Here is a 24,164-nt window from a genome sequence, read left to right as displayed (position 1 = left end):
ATCATGACCTGAGCTGCAGTTGGACGCTCAACCAACTGAGCCACCCAGGTGCACCCCTGTACCTTGTTTTGAGCACACTCTGACTAAATATTCAGTCAGTGAGCAGGTAGATTTTTGAGTCACTACCAAGGATACAATGGTGAACCAAACAGACACATTCGCTGCCTGAATTAGCCAGAGTATGAATGTTAAATTATTGCTGTAAATGCTCATAAGAGGATAAGCAGCTGCTGTGGGAATTTAGAACAGGGAGACCTGAAGTGTGGAGACAGGTAAGGCTTTCTCTGTGGAATTAACCTTTAAGTCTGAATGGGAATTGGTGAGATGAAGCATAAGTGTCGGGACAGTGTCAGCCTGACCTTGGGAGAGAGCATGGGGAGTGGAAAACACTGAAAGACGGTCAGTGTTGCAGACTCATCGAGGTGAGGTGTAGGGGATGGCAGGAGACGTGGGAATCGGTGGGCAGGGACCAGATGATGCAGAACCTTACGTGGCTTGTGAAGGAATCTGGGACCTTACCCTAAGGACAGTGGGACATTTGCAAAGTCTAAGCTTGGGAATGAGATAAATTCACATTGGCTGCTCTGTGGGGAATGAGTCGGCGAAGACCAAGAATGGGTAATGGAGGCTTACCAGGGGGCTGTAGTAGGAGTCCAAGCCAAAGATTATAGCGACTTGAAATAGGATGGTGGTAGTGAAGGTGGAGGGGTGGATGGATGCAAGAAGGATTTCACAGGTGAAACTCATAGGACTCAGTGATTGATTATATGTGGAGTGGGAGTGGGAAGAAGGGTGGTGTCAAGGATGATTTCCAGGTTTCTGACAGAAGCACCTGTGAAGATGTCGCCTTTCACCTGAGATAGTGAACAGAGCAGAAGGAGGAAATGTGGGGCATCTGTGAAACACCTAGATGATGCTGTAGAGCAGGACGTTGCATGGATGTGGAACTCAGAAGCAGTTACCTAGAAGGTAAAGTTCGGGATGGTCAGCATAATGATGGCAAATTAAATCATAGATGTGGAACAAAATTGCCTTGGGGATATCTGCGGAATGAAAATGTTAAGACGGCCTCACGTAGTACCCCAAGCTCCTCTCCTCTTTCAAAATTGCTATGCCTATATATGATTTGCAAACAAATCATAGCTTCAGGATATATTATGTTTTGGAATGTGTACAGCTTATATCGTGTCTTAAGTTGGTGCACATAACTAGAAATATATCGGTTTATTTCTTAAACAAATACTTCAGAAAATTTTTCTTTTTTCTTTTAGAGAGAGAGCCGGCAAGCCGGGGAGAAGAGGGGCAAAGGGAGAGAGAGAATGAGAATCTTAAGCAGGCTCCACGCTCAGCGTGGCTTGATCTCACGACTCTGGGATCGTGACCTGAGCTGAAATCAAGAGTCAGACACTCAGCCATCTGAGCCACCCAGGGGCCCCTAAACAAACACTTCTTGAGTGTTGCTCTGTACTAGGTGCTGTGCTGTTAGATGCAGGTGATTCACAGACCTAAGTTATAGATTCTGCTTTCAAATTATATGCTGATTCTTTGCAGAGACAGAAAAATAGGCAGGATGTTTTATAAATGCTGTGATATAGGTAAGCATGGGATGTTATGGGAGCAGACATAGCCATAGTATAGGGCATTAAGGAAAGCTTCCTGAGAGAGGTAAGACCCAAGTCTGCTCTGACTTAGAGACCTAAAAGATGAGCTGGCATCGGTAGGCAAAGAAGGCAGAGAAAGGACCTACCACCATGCTGTACTGCCTCTCCCAGTTTCAGAGGCTGCAGGAAGGTCAAGGCCCGAGAGGACAGTAATGTCCATTGGGTTTGACAGTTAAGAGGTCAGTGGTGAACTTAGTGACCCTCTAGAGCAGAGTATGCGTTTGATTGTCTTCATGTCTCCTGGGCTTTGCATAATTCCTGGCACTTAGTGTTTGTTGTGCTAGCTTTGGGCAGAAGCGAGACACCTCCTTCTCCAAGGTGAATACACAGGAAGAGGATGAGTCTGATTGCTGCTCCACTCTATGTGCTGAAGCAAGCTTATGGCAACTCTTTACCTGCATGCTTTTTTTGTGGCTGTACAGGGAGGCCAGGTGAGCTCCTGCAGCCTGAACAGTTCTCGCTATTAATCTAGTGTTATTTTTATGTTTTACTCTAGTCTTTTTCTTTTCTTTTTCATGGCTGGGTACATGATACCTGTGTCTTTTTTTCATTCACTACTGTATCATAAGCACTTCCCCATGTCACTATAATTTTTTCATAAATTACATCTTCCCCCGCCCCCCCATAAATTACATCTTAAGTGGCTGCAAAATCTCTCACTTGGATGTGTATTTGAACATTCATTTGAGGACTGGTTTAATTTTTTTCTTTTGTAATAATTTGAAATAATTACAAAAGAGTTGCAAAAATATTGCCAAGAATTCCCATATAGCGTTTAGCTCATTTATTGTGTCGTCTATCAGATTTCTCCATTGTAAGGTTACACTTTTCCCCTCTAATTATAAGAAGTATCTTATGGGCAGAAACTTGAAGACTGTAGAATACCCCATTTCTCAAAATTCTACCCATTAATTTTAGCATCCTTTGATGTTTCTTAGCTGAATTATTGCTGAAATGGTTACCAAATGGTGACTTTCTTTTTTTTAAATTTAATTTATTTTTAAAATTTACTTTCAAGTTAGTTAGCATGTAGTGTAACCGTGATTTCAGGAGTAGATTCTGTAATGCCCCTTACCCATTTGGCCCATTCCCGCTCGCACACCCCCTCCAGTAACTCTCTGTTTGTTCTCCATGTTTAAGAGTCTCTTCTGTTTTATCACCCACCCTGTTTTTATATGATTTTTGCCTCTCTTCCCTTATGTTCATCTGTTTTGTCTCTTAAAGTCCTCATATGAGTGAAGTCATATGATATTTGTCTTTCTCTGACTAATTTCACTTAGCATAATACCCTCTAGTTCCATCCATGTAGTTGCAAATGGCAAGATTTCATTCTTTTTGATTGCCAAGTAATACTCCATTGTGTGTGTGTGTGTGTGTGTGTGTGTGTGTGTATGTATATACCACATCTTCTTTATGCATTCATCCATCGGTGGACATTTGGGCTCTTTCCATACTATGGCTGTTGTTGATAGTGCCGCTATAACAAATGGTGACTTTCTAATTACGTTATTCCTTCTACATTCATTAGTTGGTATTCTGATCTAAGGGAGCACTTTCTCCTCTCCTCATTTATTAGGCTCTTGTTTAATGGGTTATGATCTTTTATTATTGATCTGAACTGCTCCAGAGCTGACCATTAGGAGCCCCACAAGCTGGCTTCATTTTACGTTCAATACGGCCTCACTCCTTGGGCCTTTACCTGCTCCGAGGCACTGCAAAGGATCCAGGCTTATCTTGTTTGTGCCTTCTTTGCCTCAGCCCTGCAGTCAGCCATGCTTCCAGGGATCCCTGGTTCCTGTCAGGGAAGAATGGTATTTAGAAACCAAGGTCTAGCTGCTAGACGTGCTCTTTGTAATTGGGACATGACTGCTGCCAGGCTCTTTCCAGTGACCAGAGCTAGGGAATATATGCATGTATCACACAAAGGCACACACACTGCCCACATCTATATTTATTTTTATAGTTCATATCTTTATATATCAAAAACCATCCATTTACACCAAACCTTTCAATTTCAGTACAACCCCCAACATTTTTTCTAGTTTTTCCCTTTTCCTGTTCGCAATTCCCTTCCCCACCATGGAGAAATCTGGCTCCTGTTAGCTAACGTCAGTGTACTTACTTATTTGGTTAATCCCAGCATTGCCTGTTGCCACACCCCGAGACCCCCTCACGATGGCTGGATGCCCCACACCTCTCTTCACTCCAGTCCACGCCTACCCTGATTGGCACCTGAAGCTTAATGGCTTTTAGATTAAATTATTCAGAAAGACAGACAGGGAGGGAGCTCATTCCTTTTCATGGCTGCATAATCCTCCATTTTAGTGGACATACCGTAGTTTATTCAGTTCCGACCAAAGGACTTACTCTCTTATATTACAAATAGTGCTGCGGTAAATAGCCATGTGCGTGAATTGTGAATTTTTGTCAGTGTGTCTTTGGGTAGTTTCTTAAATGTGAGATTACTGGGGTAAAGGGCAAAGCATGTAATTTCGTTAGACATGGCCCCATCCTTCCCACCACCACACAGTGTGTGAGAGGACTGGTTTCCCCCAACACCCTCAAGCTTTTGTCCTAGCTGTGAGTTTGAAATTTTGTGTCAGAATTTTGAGGTGCTGTTATTTTTCCGTCTTGGAGGTTTTGGCGTATTTTAAGCACTTATTTTATTTGTTTCTTTGTATGTCATCCACTTTAGGAAACCAGTTTCCTCTTTGGGTGTTTGGGTGTTTGTTCTACATCTTCATTTGAAGATCCTTTTCCTTAGTGGAAGAGGAGGTAGAAGTGAAATAGGTGATTAGTTCAGCCTTCCCGCTGTCATATTTGCTGAACAGACAGGTAAATCTGTTGACTGACTGATGGCCCTGTGTCTGCTGGAGCCTCAGGTTTGAAGACTGTATGTATGTTCAGGCATCACATCTGCATTCAGGACAGAAAGCAGGGGAAGGTACGGCCGCCTTCTGAAAGGCAAGGCTTGTTTTGTTTTGTTTTTAATTGTTTTTTAACGTTTATGTTAGAGAGAGAGAGAGAGACAGAGTGCGAGCGGGGCAGGAGCAGAGAGAGAGGGAGACACAGAATCCAAAGCAGGCTCCAGGCTCTGAGCTGTCAGCACAGAGCCCGACGCGGAGCTCGAACTCATGAACCGTGAAATCCTGACCTGAGCTGAAGTTGGACGCTTAACCGACTGAGCCACCCAGGCATCCCTGAAAGGAGCAGCTTTCCAACAGCCACCTGCCTTTGTAGGCAGGCTGCTTACCCCTTAAATTTGTTGTTTTTAACAGGAGACCTGGATGGGATACAGGCCTTTGTGTTGCTGGAATTGCAAGTCTCTAATTCCTGTTTCAATGTGAAAACTTTGTACATTTGTTATATTTTTTTTAATGTTTACTTATTTTTGACAGAGAGAGTGACAGAGCATGAGCGGGGAGGGGCAGAGAGAGAGGGAGACAGAATCTGAAGCAGGCTCCATGCTCTGCGCTGTCAGCACAGAGCCCGACGCGGGGCTCGAACCCACAGACCGCGAGATCATGACCTGAGCTGAAGTCAGACGCTCAACCAACTGAGCCACCCAAGCACCCCTTTGTACATTTGTTATTTGCATAAATATAAAAATTAAAATTAAACATAAATATACAAATAAACAGATTGTGAAAAGAAAACAACCCTCCAAACCCACTTTTCAGTTTGGTGCCTATTCTTGTAAGTATGTGCTTAACACGTAACCTTAATTTTCAATATCAGTGTCGTCCTTGTTTGTTACCACCAGCATATGGGCCATACATATACATTACGACTCTACAACTAGATTTTTTTCCACTTAGCAGTATATACTAGACGTTTTGCCTATGTGAGGACATACAGCTGTGCCTCATTCTGTGTAATGGGTACATCGTATACTATACATGTCATTCTCTTGCCCTCATCAATCCACCACCCACCTTGTATGCTCTGTGCTGGTGACTGACATCTAAGAACAGCATCATCTGGGCTTTTTTGCCCTCTGGCTTGGAATCAGCTGATAAAAGACATGGACAGGGATCAGAGGGTGAGTGGTGGGAGAAGTCAGAGCATTTCTTATCCCCTCCCATCCCTTAATGGGGCTCCAGGAGCCGCTGTGCCCTTGGTAGTGAACTTCCTGATGGCTGGCCTCTCTTTTCCAATGATACCCTTTGTCTCCTGCTCTTTCACCTTGAGGGCAAGAGTAGCTTCCTACTGTTGATAGTCCCTGGATGCTTCACTACCCGTGGTTGGTTCCTTTCACTCTACTCACACAGCTATAAAAAGTCCTGTCATTAATTTCCTTCGGTTCATTCTCTGCATGTGCCATCTGTTTCCTGCCAAGACCCCAGCTGATATAGATGTCATTGTGTAGATGCACCATAATTTATTTGTTTGGTTCCCTGTTGATGGACATTTGAATTTTTTTTCTAGTATTTTGTTCTTATAATGAGTGTTGCTAATGAACATTTATGTACCTATTTTGTAAAGTATTTGTTGGAATGTTCCTTTAGGAAGAAGTCACAGAAATAGAAATGCTGGGCCAGGGTGCACAAATGTTGTAAATTTCAGTAGCCACTTACTTCCCCATTGCTTCTGAAAGAGTCTGCCATTTTACATTTCTACAGTGTGGTGTTTGGTTTTTTTAATGTTAAAAAATTGTAGAGGTAATACTTGTGACTTACAACAAATAAACTTAACTTAGAAATATATAAAGGAAAAAGTACTTCCTAACATTGCATCCTATTTCCTGGAGGTAACCCCATCAACAGTTGGCTATGTATCCTATCATGTTTTTTTTTCTTTATAAGATTTATATCCTTATCATAGAATAAATTAATATATAGATAAAGTAAAATCATTTATACATGTATGTATGTGTGTATATCTCTATCTATCTCTACTAAGAAAGCTCATTTGTAGACTCTGTTCTATTGATCTGTTTGTCTTTTCCTGTGCCAGTACTCATCTATCTTAAGAATTACAGCTTTGAGTTGTTTTTTTAAAATTTTACTTGTATTTTTATTTTATTTATTTTAAAAAAAATTTTTTTTTTTTCAATGTTTTTATTTATTTTTGGGACAGAGAGAGACAGAGCATGAACGGGGGAGGGGCAGAGAGAGAGGGAGACACAGAATCGGAAACAGGCTCCAGGCTCCGAGCCATCAGCCCAGAGCCTGACGCGGGGCTCGAACTCACGGACCGCGAGATCGTGACCTGGCTGAAGTCGGACGCTTAACCGACTGCGCCACCCAGGCGCCCCTATTTTATTTATTTTTATTTTTTTGAGTTGTTTTGATATCTGGTAAGGCAAATCCTCATCTCATTATTTTTCATGAAAAAAATTTCTTGGCTCTTCTTGGGCATGAAGTCTTTGGATTAACTTCAGATTTAAGTTAAAACAAACAAACAAACATGGATCTTGGCTGGAGTCAGACTGAATTTATAGAGAACTGACATATTTCCAATATCGAAACTTCTCACTTAGGAGCCTGGTGTGTTTTCTTTATTTATTCAGATCTTTTATGCCCTTTGGTGAAAATCTTGCCCATTTCCTCCTAAATTTATTTTTAGATATATTATAGGTTTTGTTGCCGTCGTGAATGGAATTCTTCCTCTTACATCTTCTCATCAGTTATTGCTGGTATAGTTTTTAAGAAGATTTTTGTGGGGTGCCTGGCTGGCTCAGTTGAAAGAGCACGCGACTCTTAATCTCAGGGTTGTGAGTTCGAGCCCCACGTGGAGTGTAGAGACTACTTAAATTAAAACTTAAAAAAAAAAGCTGTTGAGTTTTGTAAATTAATCTTATCACCTACTTATTTGTTCTGATGGTTTTTTCAGTTGATTCTCTTGGCTTTTCTAGGTGGACAGTTATATAATCTGTAGTTGATAACTTTTTAATCACTTTATGTATAGTGTTTATACATAATTTCTTTCTCATATGTTATTTCATGGCCAAGATATCTTAGTGGGGTAGGGGGTGGTGATCCTAGGAAGTCTTCCTGGCTGATGTTACATTTAAGGTGAGCATCAGAGAATGCTGATCATCAGAGAATGTTCCAGGCAGGCCTTGAGGAAAGAAACAAGGCTGCGTTCAGTGAGTTGGAAGAAGAAAGGCAAAGGACACAGACAGGGTTGGGAAGTGCAAGAAATGGGTTGGAGAGTAAATAGAGGTACAGTCAGAAACTGCTAAACTCTAAGGAGCAATTCCTTTATTCTAAAGGAATTGAGAATTTAATGAAAGATGTGTTAGGCAGAATGGCCCCCAAAGATGTCCACATCTGAATCCCTGGTATCCATAAATATGTTCCCTCATGTGGCAGAAGGGACTTTGCAAATGCAATTAAGACTCCAGACCTTGGGGAGCCTGGGTGGCTCAGTCAGTTAAGCATCCGACTTCAGCTCAGGTCATGATCTCATGGTTCGTGAGTTTGAGCCCCACGTCGGGCTCTGTGCTGACAGCCCAGAGCCTCGAGCCTGCTTTGGATTCTGTGGCTCCCTCTCTCTCTATTCCTCCCCTGCTCATGCTCTATCTCTCTCAAAAATAAAGAAACATTAAAAAAAAATTTTTTTAAAGACTACAGACCTTAAAACAGGGAGATTATCCTGGATTCTTCAAGTGTACCCGACCTAATCATATGAGCCTGAGAAGCAAAGAAGTTTCTCTGGCTGGGCACAGAAGCAAGATGTGGTAGAAGGGGAAGTTGGAGAGATTCAGAGTGAGAGGGACCTAACCCAGCGTGGCTGAAGGGGGCTGCGTGGAGCAGAGACTGATATCCGGCCAGGAGATGGGGACATCAGCCCTACAGCTGCTGGGAACTGTGTTCAGCCCATAGCTGGAATGAGCTCGGAAGCAGATCCGTCTTCGGTGTCTGTAGAAAGGAACACAGCCCTACCGACCGACTCCTTGGTTTTGGCCCTGTGACACCCTGTGCAGAGGACCCTGTTGAGACACAGTGTACCGGGACGTTGGGCACCCGGAACTCTGAGAAAACACATTTGTGTTGCTTGGAGCTGCTGGGTTTGCAGTACTTTGTTACACGTCGGTGGAACGCTAACTCAGCGGGGTTGAAGCAGGAGAGTGGCGTCAGAATAACAGACCAGTCCTACCTCCATGTGAGAATGGATCCGGGAGAGCGCACTTCGGAGGCGGGGAACTGGGTGGTGTGGACTAGGGTAGTGATGGGGGGAAGGGGCATGACTCGAGACTTATGTGGGAGGTTGGAATCGCCACAATTTGGTCATTGATTAGATGCTGGGAAGGAGGGAGAGGAGGAACACAGGGACAATTGCTGAGTTCTGGCTTTGGATGCTGAGTGACTGATGGAGCTGTGTCTCAAGGCCAGGACGGGCAGCTTGGAGGATTGCTAGGTCAGGAACTCAGTGGTAACTCCAGGTGGTTCTTCGTTGGGAAATTCTCCTGTAAATACTTATTTTAAGATAGAGTATATCAACAAGATGATTGCTTTATCCTTTAAGACCTGAATTATTTTTTTGATTTTTTTTTTTTTTTTTCCTTTTAGGTCATGTAGGAAATTGTAAACCATGTGAAGATGGGACTCTTGGTATTTGTGCGCAATCTGCTGCTAGCCCTCTGCCTTTTTCTGGTACTGGGATTTTTGTATTACTCTGCGTGGAAGCTGCATTTACTCCAGTGGGAGGACCCCAGTAAGTATGGTCACCCCAGCCTGCCCCTAGGGAACGTGGGGTGTTCGCTGGGCTGCAGTGCCCTCACACCCTTCGGAGACAGGCAGTGAGAGGAGACCGCACGCTCCTGGGACTCAGGCTCAGAAATTGCCTCCCATTTTTGTGGCTGTAGGTTGAGATCTTTGATGTTTTTCAAAAACTGCATGCCATGGCATATCCTCTTATGATCTCCGTAAAAACATGCTATTCTGCAATAAAAGCCCAAACTCTTCCAGTACTTCTGGTTTCTGAATGCCGTGCTTTTTAATTACTAAAGTGCGTTGCCTCTCCCGTTTGTATTCGTTGCCTCGGGGCTCCGTATCACAGCTGGTTTTCTTCTGTCCTGAAAACCTTCACCTTTACCTTTTCTTTGAATTTGCAGTTTTCAATTTAATACTGTCTTTGTTTTATGTTCCCTGAAGAAATTTTGTCTACCTAGTTATTTTGTCCTTGCTGGCACTGAACTTGTACCTGAATAGAATAGTGGCTCCCCTCCCCGCACCCTCCCCAGTACCTCCTAATCCCTTTCTCTGGCTTGTACTCCTGGCCTCCTATGTTACACAGTGTTTGCCACATAGTTCTCTGTACCCCTCTGACTTGGTTTCGACTCATGCAGTATGGCCTGTGCTGTGGTGTTTTGAGGCTTGTGGTCAAAGGGCTCGCATTGGGTGTCACCGGCAGGTGCACATTCTCTTCTTGGATGTTGCCCGAAGTATCACACAGTGACCATATGTAGTTTTCCTTTTGGTTCTGTTTGTCTGATGGCTGGCCGAGCTCGGTGCAGGAAACACTGGGTAGTCTGGTCCTGATTCCTGGTGAATGTGACTTCCCTAAAATAGTTTTGTTTTTACAAACATTGACTGGCTACCAGTGTAGAATTCACTCAAGAGTCGAGTCAGTCTCTGGGTCTGAGGTTAAAATGAGTGGGAAGAGGCAAGTGGCATTGGCCTACTATTATTGTATTGAGACCTTGATAGCGGAACCATTCCTATGAAGTAATTCATTTATTTCTTACATGGCCCAAACTCCTGAAGCAGTTTCAAGCCAACTAAAAAAAAATTTTTTTTAATGTTTATTTAGTTTTGAGAGAGAGAGAGCAACAGAGTGTGAGCAGGGGAGGGGCAGAGAGAGAGGAAGACACAGAATCTGAAGCAGGCTCCAGGCTCCGAGCTGTCAGCACAGAGCCTGATGCAGGGCCCGAATTTGTGAACCGTAAGATCATGACCTAAGCCAAAGTCGACACCCAACCGACTGAGCCACCCAGGCGCTCCTCAACCCAATTTTTAAAATGTCGTGTTACCTTTTAAACTTCTTGTTTTACGTGGAATGTTTCAGTGCCTCTTAAACGCTTAGCTTATAATTTTCACTAATTACTTTGTCTTTCCAGAGTTTATTTAAATTTCTCTGTCCCAACTTATTTTTTAAAACAAGAAGACTACCCAGAATCAAGTGTTTGCATCAGTGCAGTGCAAAATTCTGTAGTCAAAGGCATTCTCTATATCCATCATGGATAGATTTCATCTGTATCCATAAAATAGAAATATGTTCAAGGAATGGTGGTCTCCTTTTCTGTTGAGAACTGTTGACCTGTAGACAACATAACTAAGAATTAGATAATATTTTCGTAGAGAAGTTGAGAAGGACATTAACTTTATGGAAGACCTATCATATAGAATCATATGCCAGGTGTTAGGCTACGTAACTTATTAATTATATTAAATTATATGAAGTTAAATTAAACTAAAATAAATTTACTTCTCACTGTAACCATGTGGAGATGCTGTTATCCCTGTTTTCCAGCTGAGCAAACAAGGACTTAATTAAATGTTACACAGCTAATTATTAGAACCGGAACTGAATCCTGGTTTGTCTTTAAAACCCATGTTCCTTATTTTATTGAAAAGTATAATAAATACTAAGACTAAGGATAGGATTGAATTCTGTATTCTCATTGGTAAAAAGAGAGGAGAGGGACTCAGAAGAAATAGCAGAGAGTGTCAGGACGGAGGCGGAGAAGAAAGAAGGAAGGGAAGTAAGGGGAAGGGAAAGAAAGGAAGTTCTCCAAACGAGCGAGCAGTTTATTGGCTTGGAGGTGGCACAGTGCTGTGTGTTCACGAGCCAGCGCTGTAGGCTTCAGTAGTTTATTAATAGCTGTCTGCTTTCCTTGGAGTGAATTATCAGCTGACTAACCACTATTTGCATCTTTTTGTTCTTCTGACACTCAGGCCTTTTAGATACTTGACTTTGAATAGGTCGTTTTAGACCGTCTTACTGTAGCATATTGTTTTCTGTACTGTAACATCAGAGAGCAGGGTAATATGACCAACTCTGATGGCTGACCAAGGTGGACAAGTGTCTTTTACTCAATAAACAAAAGTCAGTTTATTGAGCCTCCTCTAGGAGATGGCCATTGTGTAGTGAAATTTACTGCTGCTGCTAATAATAATAAAATGAAAATAGTAATTTATTGAGTGTCTATGTGCTGTGATGGGAACTTTGTATTCATAATGTATTTGAACCTCATAGTTTATTAAGATTTTTTTTGTGGGGGGCTCCTGGCTGGCTGAGTCGGTTAAGTGTCTGACTCTCAATTTTGGCTCAGGTCACGATCTCATGGTTTGTGAGATTGAGCCCTATGTTGAGCCTGCTCTCTCCCTCTCTCTGCCCCTTCCCTGGTCGCATGCTCTCTCTCTCAAAATAAACAAACATTAAAAAATTTTTTAAATTAAATTTATTATTATTATTTTTTTAATGTTTATTTTTGAGAGAAAATGAACAGGGGAGGGGCAGAGAGACAGGGGGACAGAGGATCCGAAGAAGGCTCTGTGCTGACAGCAGACAGCCTGATGCGGGGCTCCAGTTTGTGAACCATCAGATCGTGACCCGAGCCAAAGTCGGACACTTAACTGACTCAGCCACCCAGGCACACTGATTTCTTTTGTTTAGAGACAGGGAGAGAGCATGAGCAGGGCAGAGGGGCTGAGGGAGAGAGAGAGAGATGGAAAGACAGAGACAGAGAGAGAGAGAGAGAGAGAGAGAGAGAGAGAGAATCTTAAGCAGGCTCCATGCTCAGTGTGGTGCCTGATGTGGGGCTCAATCCTGTGACCTGAGCCAAAATCAAGAGTCAGACGCTCAACTGACTGAGCCACCCAAGTGCCCCTGATCCTCATAGTTTAGATTGATTGTTATTATCCTCTCTTACAGATGCAGGAGCTGAGGCTTCAAAGAGGCTCAATAAGAGTTTGTATGTCTTTCATCCGGGGGGTATTTCCAAGTTTGAACAATAAATGTCTTTAGCATTATTTTTTCTTAATTTTTACACTTTTTATGACTTACCAAGGTTATCTATTGGAATTCCTTCATGGTGGTGGGGGGAGTCTAGAGATTTTTATTATTAAATTATGCATTCAGTAAGCAGTATATTCCTATTTTGGCCCATGTACTATTCTGTGTAAAGTGGATATAAGATGAACATAGACCTTCATGGTCTCAGCCTATTGACACAATAACAGCTCTATTTTGAAAAAATAGTTTAGGGGCGCCTGGGTGGCGCAGTCGGTTAAGCGTCCGACTTCAGCCAGGTCACGATCTCGCGGTCCGTGAGTTCGAGCCCCGCGTCAGGCTCTGGGCTGATTGCTCAGAGCCTGGAGCCTGTTTCTGATTCTGTGTCTCCCTCTCTCTCTGCCCCTCCCCAATTCATGCTCTGTCTCTCTCTGTCCCAAAAATAAATAAAAACGTTGAAAAAAAAATTAAAAAAAAAATAGTTTATTTATTTTTGAAAGAGAGCGCGCAAGCAGGGGAGGGGTGGAGAGAGAGGGAGACAGAGAATCTGAAGCAGGCTCTATGCTGACAGCAGTCAGCCCAATGCAGGCCTCGAACCCATGAACTGTGAGATGACCTGAGCTGAAGTCGGACGCTCAACTGACCGAGCCACCCAGGTGCCCCTTATATGTTGTGTTCTAAAAGAGATGTGTGTACGAAATGCCATGTTAGGGCATAGAATCCCTTCTAGACAGAAAATCTTATGATTTCATCAGTCCCAAGACATATTGTGGCAGGGTGCACACTGCTTTGTTTTGAGCAGCTTAGAGCCGTGTGTGGCCAAGGCTTGGTCAACTTGCCAGGACCTGGGTCAAGTGCTTAACCTGAAAGGCTTTAAGTATAAGATTGGTCTCATTATCAACTTGTTTTTAAAAGTTCTGTAGCTTGCAGTTTTTGGTTTCTCATGTTAAGGAGCTTGGAAGTTACCACTCTGTCCTCACAACACCTAAAAACCTGAGCAGACAGAAAAACCAGTAATTCTTTTTGGATCCATAAGAGAGGGGAGGACACAGGGCAGACTGCTGCCTCTGAGATTGGAGAGACAGGTGAGTACAGGGAGTGGCATGCAAAAACTGTCACGGGAAGCAGTGCCAGAATAGGAAAACCTGAATTATAATAGATGAATTGCTGGAGGCTCTGGACAAGTCCGAGAATCAAAAACTCTAGGAGGAGCCAGTCACAGGGGGCCCCCACAGTATTGTGAGATTTATTTCCAGGGGCTCAGCCAGATTCTCACAGGAGATATTGGGGAAAGATCTTCCCATGCATCTGGCACATGAGAAGAAAGGAACCGTTTTGAAATATGCCAGGACACTTTTTTCTTCTTAACAAGACCTGCCCTCAAGGGAAACTAGTTAACCAAAGCCCAGCCTGCTGGAGTAGTATCAGAGCCTAACTGACCTGGGGAAAGGGAAGTATCCAACTCCAGTCATCTCTAGCCTTCCACGTGGGAGAAAGGAAATATCCAGTTCCATCCTTGAGGGCAAAGAATTCCCCACGGAAGGGATACAGATGGGAAATGATGAAAAGACGTCATATATGATCAGGGATATACAAACTAAAACAACGTTGAGATACCACTATGTACCTATTAGAATGGTCAAAGTCCCAGAACACTGACAACATCAAATGCTGGCGAGGATGTGGAGCAACAGGAACCCTCATTCATTGCTGGTGGGAACGCAAGATGGTACAGACACTTTGGAAGACAGTTTGGCAGTTTCTTATAATACTAAACACATTCTTACTCTGTGATCTAGCAGTCGCTTTCCTTGGTATTTACCCAAAGGAGTTGGTTGTTCTTTTGTCCACAAAAAACCCTGCACACAGATGTTTACAGCGGCTATATTCATCATAATGGCCAAAAGTTGGAAGCAACCAAGATGTCCTTTAATAGTTGAATGGAGAAACTGGGGTAGATCCAGACAATGGAATATTGTCAATCGCTAAACGTAAGTGAACTATCAAGTCATGAATAGACATGGGGGAGCCTTAAATGCATATTTCTAAGTGAAGGAAGCCAATCTGAAAATGCTACACACTGTATGATTCCAACTATATGACATTCTGGAAAAGGCAAAACTATGGCGATAATAAAAAGATTAGTGGTTGCCAAGGTTGGAAGTGGGGAGAGGTAGGTATAAGCAGGGCATAGGGGATTTTTAGGGTGGTGAATCTATAAAATATCATAATGATGAATGTGTTTTTGTACTTTTGTCCAAACACAGAGGCTGTGCAACACCAGGCATAAACCCTTATGTAAACTATGGACTTTAGGTAATTATGATGTATCAGGATAGGTTCATCAGTTTTAAAAGTGTACCACTCTGGTGAGGGATATTGATAATGGGGGAGGATATACATGTGTGGGGGCAGGAGGTATAATAGGAAATATTTGTACTTTCCCTTGAATTTTCTGTGAACCTAACTGCTCTAAAAAAAATACTGTTAGTAAAGTACTGTAGAATTATCGTATTTTATGTATGTGTGTGCATGTTTGTACACACACACGTAAGATGATAAAAATATATATGTACATATGTTTAACTTAATGAAAAAATGAACACAGTCTTGGAGTGAGTTAGATGTACTTCAGTTTCTTCATCTCCAAAATGGAGACAAAATACTGACATTTCTCTTGGCTCTGATGCTTTATTCAGGTCAGGTCTTATAGGAGAGTTGGGTTGTTGCCTCTTATCGGTAGACCTGATTCCTGTGCTCCCTTTCATGGAAATTTTACATATTTTATTATTTTAATTTTTATCTATATGTATTTCATAAGTTAAAGTGGATATTTTGGAGGAGTAGGATTAATTTCTTATGGGACCTTTAAAAATTCATATTACCATATTTATCACTATTGCAATTCCCTCTGTGTTCTTGCCTATATTTTACAAAAGATCATAACGGGGGAGATTATAAAATATGCATTATTGATTTGATTACTATGGAGAATACCATCTGGCAAGTAAGTTGGAGTTTGGATCTGATGTTGGGAGAAGGGTAGATTAAGTTTAGCTTAATAGACATAGGAAATTATGTTCACTCTTAGTTTTCCATCTTAAAAACGAAATGGAGGCTGGTATTTCTAGCCTGTGGCTTAGGGTAACACTCTGCTTCTTATGATAATGGCATAACTGGTATCAAGCTAGTCGTCTCTCTATAAATAGTTACAGAGCTGGACAGTATAAATGAAGCAACTCTTGCCAAGCAGTGGACAGGAGGCAGTATAAAATTTCAGTGCCTAAGAAAAGGAAAACTTATGAGGTGAGCTCTGCAGTTCTCTTTGTGGGGGCAATTTCCGAGCCCTGCCCAGAGAGCTGGAATCTCAACAGACCATAGTGCCTCCACTTGGCTGAGGAGGCAGAGATCAGGGTGTAGGGCAGCTGAAGTGGTTGGAGTCCGTGAGACAGGTCATCACTGAGTAGGGAATTTTTGAGAGACACAAGCTGGGCCGGGGGAGGAATTCCTAGGAGTCGGTAGCTGTGGACTGGGCTATGTATGCGCAGGGCAAAACCACCTGAATTTAACTATGTAGGTAACAGCTGTACAGGACAGGAGTAGAGGTCAAGCAGTCTGTGGGTGGCTGAAGAGTCAGGGACTTTGAAGTTGCAGCCCTACCAGAGTGGAGAAATCTCATTAGAACTTTACTACCCCTGGCATCCAGAGGCCAGAAAGTTCATGCCTTAAGAATAAAGATCTCACTCCAGAGTAAGACTCACCCTAACAAGACCTAAAACCAAGCCCCAACCAAGGCTGGGTCCTGTCAAGTTAGAGAAGAGTCCAAAATACCATGGACTTTCCTCAGATCCACACTAAACATAGCGTCGAATCCTGCCTCCACAAATTCAAGGTGGTCAGGCAGTAATTGAACTGCCTGATAAAATAGAAATCAGCACTCTTCAGAGGAAGATAGCTATTCATAGTTTCTGCATGCAACATCCAGAGTGGTCAGTGTTCAATAAAAAGTTAGTAGACATACAAACAGACAGGAAGGAAATAGTGACCCATATTAAAGAAAAAACAAAGCCTGTAGATGAGAGAACTCACATAGCAAAATAGATATTACAAATAATTTATTTTATTTTATTAAACATTTCTTTGTTTATTTTTGAGAGAGAGAGAGAGAGAGAGAGAGAGCACAAGCAGGGGAGACACAGAGAGAGAGGGAGACACAGAATCTGAAACAGGCTCTAAGCTCTGAGCTGCCAGCACAGAGCCCGACATAGGGCTTGAACTCACAAGCTGTGAGATCATGACCTGAGCCGAAGTTGGACACTCAACTGACTGAGCCACCCCATTGCCCCTATTTTATTTTTTTAAATAAATGCTGTTCTTTTTTTTTTTAAGCTTATTTATTTTGAGAGAGTGTGAATGCATGTGGGGGAGGGGCAGAGAGTGTGAGCGAGATAGAGAGTATTCTAAGCAGGCTCTGTACCATCAGTGCAGAACCCAGTGTGGGGCTTGAACCCACAAACTGCAAGATCATGACCTGAGCCAAAGTCTGGCACTTAACTGACTGAGCCACCCAACTGCTCCTATTACAAATAATTTAAAGGATTAAAGAAAAATACAGTGAACAATAAGTAGTCTCAGCAGAGAAATCAAAACTATAAAAAAACCAAAAACAAATTCTAGTACTAAAAAGTATAGGAACAGAAAATGAAGATTTCACTTCACAGTGAGTTGAATATAACAGAAGTCAGTGAAGTTGAAGGGAATGCAATAGAAATTATCCAGTCTGAAACAGAAAAAAAAATATTGAGGAAAAATGAACTAAGCCTCAGGGACCTGTGGGACAGTATAAAATTGTCTAATATATATGAGTGTTGGACAGAAAAAAATGTTAAGAAATAATGGCTGAAAGCTTCCTAAATTTGGTGAAAAACGTTGACTTACAGATTTAAGAAGTTCAGCAAACTCTAAAAAGGATAAATATTGGGAAAGTTTAGGCATATGATAGTTAAACGTCGGAAATCTAAAGTGAAAATCTTGAAGACAAAGAAAAAGAAACATTCTCTATGGGAGTAGGAAATCCCACTGACCTTTCACCAGAACCAGTAGAGTTCACACAATGAAAGATCTTCAAAGTGCTGAAAGAGAAATACCAAACACCTGTCGTCCCAGAATCCTTTATCTGTTGGAAATATCCTTCAAAAATGAGGATGAAATGAAGACATTTTTTCAGGTAACAGTTAAGAGAGTTTGTTGCTAGCAAAGCTGCATTACAGAAAAAACACTAAAGAATATCCTTCAGGCCAACAGGACGTGAGAGCAGATGGACATTTGGATCAATAGAGAAAAGTGAAGGTTGCTGGAAATGGTAAATAATGGGCAAATATAAAAGACTCATTCCTTTTTTTCTCATCGTTTGCTTAAAAGACAACTAATTGCTTAAAGCAAAAGTAATAACCCCGTAGAATGAGGCTTAGAATATATGTAAAGGTAAGATATGACAAAACTTGCACAAGAAATGGGGAGAGGGGAGATAAGTGGAACCTTACCTGTTATAAAGTTATTACATTTGTGAAAAGAAGAAGTGGGAAGTAGGAATGTTGTGTATAAAGTGAGGAAAGAGTAAAGAGGTAGGAAATGTCAGACGTGAAGAGGTATTATATTGGCTCTAAATAGACTCTGATAAGTTAAGGATGTGTATTCCTTAGCAGAACTCCTTGGTAGAACAACTACTAGGAAAAAAAAATAACACAAAGAGGCATATTTATCTGAGAGGCCAATGAAGCAATAAAAAGCACTAAAAAGTAGTTAACCGCCCCCAAAAGCAGGAAAACAGCAATATAAGAGCAAAAAAACAGAAGAGAGAAATGGAAAACAAATTTAAGACAGTTGACTTAAGCCTGACTGTGTTAACAATTACATTTCAATGGGAATGGATTAAAACTCCAGCTAAAGGCAGAAATTGTCAGAATGGTTAACAAAGCAGGATGTATGTCCTGATATAGGAGACCTGTATTTTAAATCTGTTTTTTAGTGCTTATTTATTTTTCACACACACACACACACACACACACACACACACACACACACACAGTGTGAGCTAGAGGGGCAGAGAGAGAGGGAGACACAATCAGAAGCAGGCTCCAGGCTCTGAGCTGTCAGCACAGAGCCCGATGCAGGGCTCGAACCCACGAATCGCGAGATCATGACCTGAGCCGAAGTCAGATGCTTAACCAACCAAGCCACCCAGGCACCCCTAAGAGACCTGTATTTTAAATTTAAAAACAGGTTCAAAGTAAAAACAGGGTCAAAGAAATGGAAAATATATCTTATATAAATAATAAGCATAGGAAAGTTGGCATAACTATTAATTTCAGCTCATAATACCTTATGACAAAAAAATATGACAAGAGATTACAGAGAGTTATTACATAATGATAAAAGGAGCAGTTTGTCAAAAAGACATACATAAATATGTATGTACCTAATAATCAGAGAGTGTTAAACTTCATTAAGCAAAAACTGGTTAAAACTAAGGGAGAAAGGGACAAATCCACAATCATGTTCAAATATATTAATACCCCTCTCTCAGTAATTAATAAAACAAGTCAAAAATCTGTAAGGATATAGAAGATCTAAGCAACTCTATGAACTACCTTTTCCTAATTGACATTTATAGAACATTTTACCCAATGGCAGAATACACATTCGTTCCAAGTGTACAGAGAATGTTCATTGAGATTTTTGTGCTATTGAGGACATGATAGACGAAGTTAATATGTAGATAATATACTGGGAGGAGAAAATTTCAGTATTTGTCAATGATACTGGAATTAAAATAAAATTAAAAAAAATAAAATTTGCTAGGTTTGATATTTAGAATATACAAGGAATTCCTGCAAACGAAGAAGAAAAAGGTAGCAATCCCAGTAGAAAATGGGCAAAGAATTAGAACGAGTTTACAGAATAAGAAACCCATAAGGTTAAGCATAGGAATAGATATTCAAACTCATGAGCTATAACAAATATTAAAATTAAAACAAGATATCTCCTTATACCTTAGACTGACAAAAGAAATGTTAGAAAGCTGGATAATCCAAGTGTTGGCAGGAATGTGAGAATATAGTAACCTGTATTCTTTGCCAGTGAGAAGTAGACTGGTAAAGCCATTCTGGAACACATTCTTGTAATAACTAACTGAAGTATACATACATCCTTTAGCTCAGCAAATCTGCCATATATATATGTATGTGTGTGAATGTGTGTGTGTGTGTGTGTGTGTGTGTGTGTGTGTATTCATTCATTCCATGGCACTTACCAGAGACATACATTATTTGTGTGCTCAGGGAGTTGGAGGATGAATGTATTTCCATCCTAAGGGTGGGGGTGAGTAGGCAAAAAGTAGGGTATTTATTTCATGAAATGATTTGCAGCCGTTAGAAGTAACAGATCCAATATACACAAAACAACATGGATGGAACTTTAAACACATTTTTAAAAAAATTTTTTTTAACGTTTATTTATTTTTGAGACAGAGAGAGACAGAGCATGAACAGGGGAGGGGCAGAGAGAGAGGGAGACACAGAATCAGAAACAGGCTCCAGGCTCTGAGCTGTCAGCACAGAGCCCGACGTGGGGCTCGAACTCACGGACCACGAGATCATGACCTGAGCCGAAGTCGGACACTTAACCGACCGAACCACCCAGGCGCCCCAAAATACATAATTTAAGTCAAAAGTGAAACAGAATAACACAATGCCACTTTTGTAAATTAAAAGAACAGGAATACAAAGATTTCTTAGGAAACAAAAAACATGAGCCATAAAATTAAAAAGTGATAAATTAACTTGACCCAAACTAAAAATGTTTGTCCTCTGCAGCCAATTAAGCCGACTGTGCTCTTTCCCCGTGGGGCCCAGTGTGCATTGGCTGTGAACAGCAGCCTCCTTGGTAGTGTATGCAGCCTGTTGGTTGTACGGGTTGCCCTAAGGGACCTTGGAGACAGTTTTCTTCTGGTGGACGTTGAGGTTTGGCCTCACGCTTTCTCCAGTCTAGGCTCCAGACAGGTATGCGGGGTGCCTTTGGAAAGCCCCAGGGCACAGTGGCCAGGGTCCACATTGGCCAAGTCATCATGTCCGTCCGTACCAAGTTGCAGAACAAGGAGCATGTGATTGAGGCCCTACCTGGGGCCAAGTTCAAGTTCCCTGGCTGCCAGAAGATCCACATTTCCAAGAAGTGGGGCTTTACTAACTTTAATGTGGACGAATTTGAAGACATGGTGGCTGAAAAGCAGCTCATCCCAGATGGCTGTGGGGTCAAATACACCCCTAATCATGGCCTCTTGGACAAATGGAGGGCTCTGCACTCATGAGAACCTCAGCACTGCCCTTCCCCATTCATGCCCACCAATAAATCCTGCTTCCTGTCAAAAAAAAAAAAATGTCTTTTAAAAAACACCAAAAAATGAAAAGACAAGCCATAGAATGGGGAAGAATATTCAGTACTTGTATATATAACATTCAGTTAAAAATATTTAGTACATGCATATGTTTGTATCTAAAATATATAAAAAATTCTTATAATTTAATAACAAGAGGGTAAACAGCTTAACCAAAAATGGGTAAAATATTTGAAGAGACACTTTACAAAAGATGTACGAATGGTAATAAGCACATGAAAAGATTCTCAACATTGTTACTCATCATAGAAATACAAATTAAAACCATAGTGAGATAACATTACATATCAACTAGAATGACTTAAGTTTTGAAAAAAGATAACAAAGTGTTAGCAAGAATATGAAGTAAATGGAACTCTTATATTGCTGTTGTGAGTGTAAAATGGTGCAACTCCTTTGAAAACCAGTTTGGCAATCTCTTAAAAAGTTATACATACACCTGCCAAATGGCAGTCATTCCACTCGTAAGTATTTACCTAAGAAAAAGTAAAAGCATATGACCAAATAAGACCTGTACATGAATGCTCACAGCAGCTTTATTCCCAGGAGCTCCAAACTGGAAACCAACCCAAATGTCTATCAACAGGTGAATGGATGAACAAAATGTGACATAGTCACACAGTGAAGTACCATTTAACAATGAAAAGGAACAAAGTTGATACGTTCAGCATCGTGGATGAATGTTAAACTCATGAATGAGTACATATTAATATTATTAAGTACATACTAATATTAATATTAGTACACATTAATATTAATTGATATTAGTATAATAGTATATTATGACTACATATTATATGTTTCATTTATATAAAATACAAGCTAATTATTAATAATTAAAAGCAGGTTGTTAGTTACCTTGGATGAAACATGAAGGGAGAAATGGATTGCAAATGGGCACAGGAATTTTTTGAGATAGAAATGCCCTGTGTCTTGATAATGGCAGTGGTTTTGTGAATGTATATAACTGTCAGTACTCTTCAAATTGTATACATTAAATTGAAGCAGTTTATTGTATGTAAATTACTCCTGGATAAAGTTGATAAGAAAGTAAATGCACATCAAACATACATATATTAAAAGAACATAAGCGAATGTATCCATTAAACAATAGAATGCTTGCCTCTGTAGGAGGAAGAAATGGGAGAAAAGGGGGAATAAGATTTATGACTTGATTTATACTATTTTCCATAGGGTTCTTTGCAATTCCCTCAATGTGGTTGGGTAATCGTTTCTGTATGCCGGTACATTCTGTGATAGTTAGGAGACTAGCCTATCTGAGTGCAGAAAAGACCCTCTAGGGAGCAGAATAGCCAGCATGTACGCTAAAATCCACATAACATTGCTGCGTAAGAAATGAAAGAATATTGAAATAAAGATACACCGTGTTCATGGAGCAGAAGGCATGATCTTAAGATACTGAATCTCCCCAATTTGTTTTAGGATTCAACACATTTCCACTAAAAATCCCAGAAGGTGTGGTGGGTTCTTTTAAAAATTCACTTTTTTGCTAGAAATTGCTAACTGACTCTAAAGTTAATATGAAAATACAGAGAATTTAAAATTGTCAAAATAGTTTTGGTAGGGCATGTGACTCTTGATCATGGGGTCGTGAGTTCAAGCCCCAGGTTGGGCACAGAGCTTACTTATAATGGCTAAAATTAACAACTCAAGAAACAACAGATGTATGATGGCAAGGGTGCAGAGAAAGGGGAGCCCTTTTGGACTGTTGGTGGGAATGCAAACTGGTACAGCCACTCTGGAAAACAGTATGGAGGCTCCTCAAAAAATTAAAAATAGAACTACCCTGGAGTGCCTGGGTGGCTCAGTCAGTTAAGCGTCTGATTTTGGTTCAGGTCATGATCTTGTGGTTCATGAGTTTGAGCCCCACATGGGGCTCTCTGCTGACAGCTCAGAGCCTAGAGCCTGCTTCAGGTTCTGTGTCTCCCTTTCTTTCTGTCCCTCCCCCACTCACACTCTGACTCTCTCTCTCTCTCTCTCTCAAAAATACATAAACATTAAGAAAACATTTTTTTTTAGTAATAAAAAAAAAGAACTACCGTATGGCCCAGCAATTGCACTACTAGGTATTTACCCAAAGGATATAAAAATGCTGATTCGAAGGGACACGTGCACCCCAATGTTTATAGCAGTGCTATCAACAATAGCCAAATTATGGAAAGAACCCAAATGTCCATTGACTGATGAATAGATAAAGAAGATGTAGTGTGTGTGTGTGTGTGTGTGTGTGTGTGTGTGTGTGTGTATATATACACACACACACACACACACAATGGAATATTACTCGGTGATCAGAAAGAATGAAGTCTTGTCATTTGCAACAGTGTGGATGGAATTAGAGAGTATTAGTGAAATCAGAGAAAGACAAATGTCTGATTTCACTCATGTGGAACTTAAAATAGATGAACATAAGGGAAAGGGAAGGAAATACACATACACTGACTGTGTTCCTTATGCTGTGCCTTTTATTCCTATGACTTACTTATTTAATAGCCAGTTGATTTTTGATAAAGATACCAAAGCAATTCAATAGGAAAAAAATACAATCTTTTTGATAAATGGTAGCAAACAAATCTTGACTCATGTTTCTCATCATGTACAAGATTAACTTGACATGTATCATATATCCAAATGGAAGTGCTAAAACTATAAACAAAATAGGGCAGAATCTTGGTAACCTTGAATTTGCTAAAGATATCTTAGGGAGGGTAAAAAAAAGCATGAAAACATTAATAAATTGGGCTGCATCAAAGGTAAAAAATTTTGCTCTTCAAAAAACATTGTTAACAAAAATTTTAAGGCAAGCCATGGACCTGGAGAAAATTTGCAAACCATAAATACAATAAGTAACTTGTATTTTGAATACATCAAAGTGGGCAGAGATGTAAATAGACACTTTACCAAAGTAGATATGCAGATGGCATGTGAGCACATGAAAAGATACTAAACATGATTAGTCCTTAGGAGAAAGTAGAAATTAAAACCATAAGAAAGTATTACTCTAAACTCTTTAGAATGGCTAATATGAAAAAGATAGATTACATCAGGTGTTGTCCAGAATGGGACAG

General features: G+C 40.8%; 1 protein-coding gene and 1 non-coding gene across 2 annotated transcripts in view; both read left to right on the top strand.

Annotated features, from left to right (window-relative positions):
- ST3GAL3 (ST3 beta-galactoside alpha-2,3-sialyltransferase 3) overlaps window positions 1-24,164 on the top strand; it is a 200,096-nt gene that overhangs the window by 16,781 nt on the left and 159,151 nt on the right. The window contains exon 2 of the mRNA XM_047084561.1: window positions 9,179-9,323. Within this exon, the coding sequence (XP_046940517.1) occupies window positions 9,209-9,323 (115 nt within the window). The 5' untranslated portion in view covers window positions 9,179-9,208. The remainder of the gene's footprint in view (window positions 1-9,178; window positions 9,324-24,164) is intronic.
- LOC124516809 (small nucleolar RNA SNORA70) lies at window positions 20,492-20,624 on the top strand. Its single transcript, XR_006963198.1, has one exon. It is a non-coding gene; the product is annotated as a small nucleolar RNA SNORA70 (small nucleolar RNA).

Source organism: Lynx rufus, unplaced genomic scaffold, assembly GCF_022079265.1.
Source record: "Lynx rufus isolate CCGP_SWC_20201006 ecotype Redwood Valley unplaced genomic scaffold, mLynRuf1.p SCAF_2, whole genome shotgun sequence".
NCBI lineage: Eukaryota > Metazoa > Chordata > Mammalia > Carnivora > Felidae > Lynx > Lynx rufus.
Note: the sequence above shows the minus strand (reverse complement) of the source record. Positions and strands in the feature narration are given on the sequence as shown.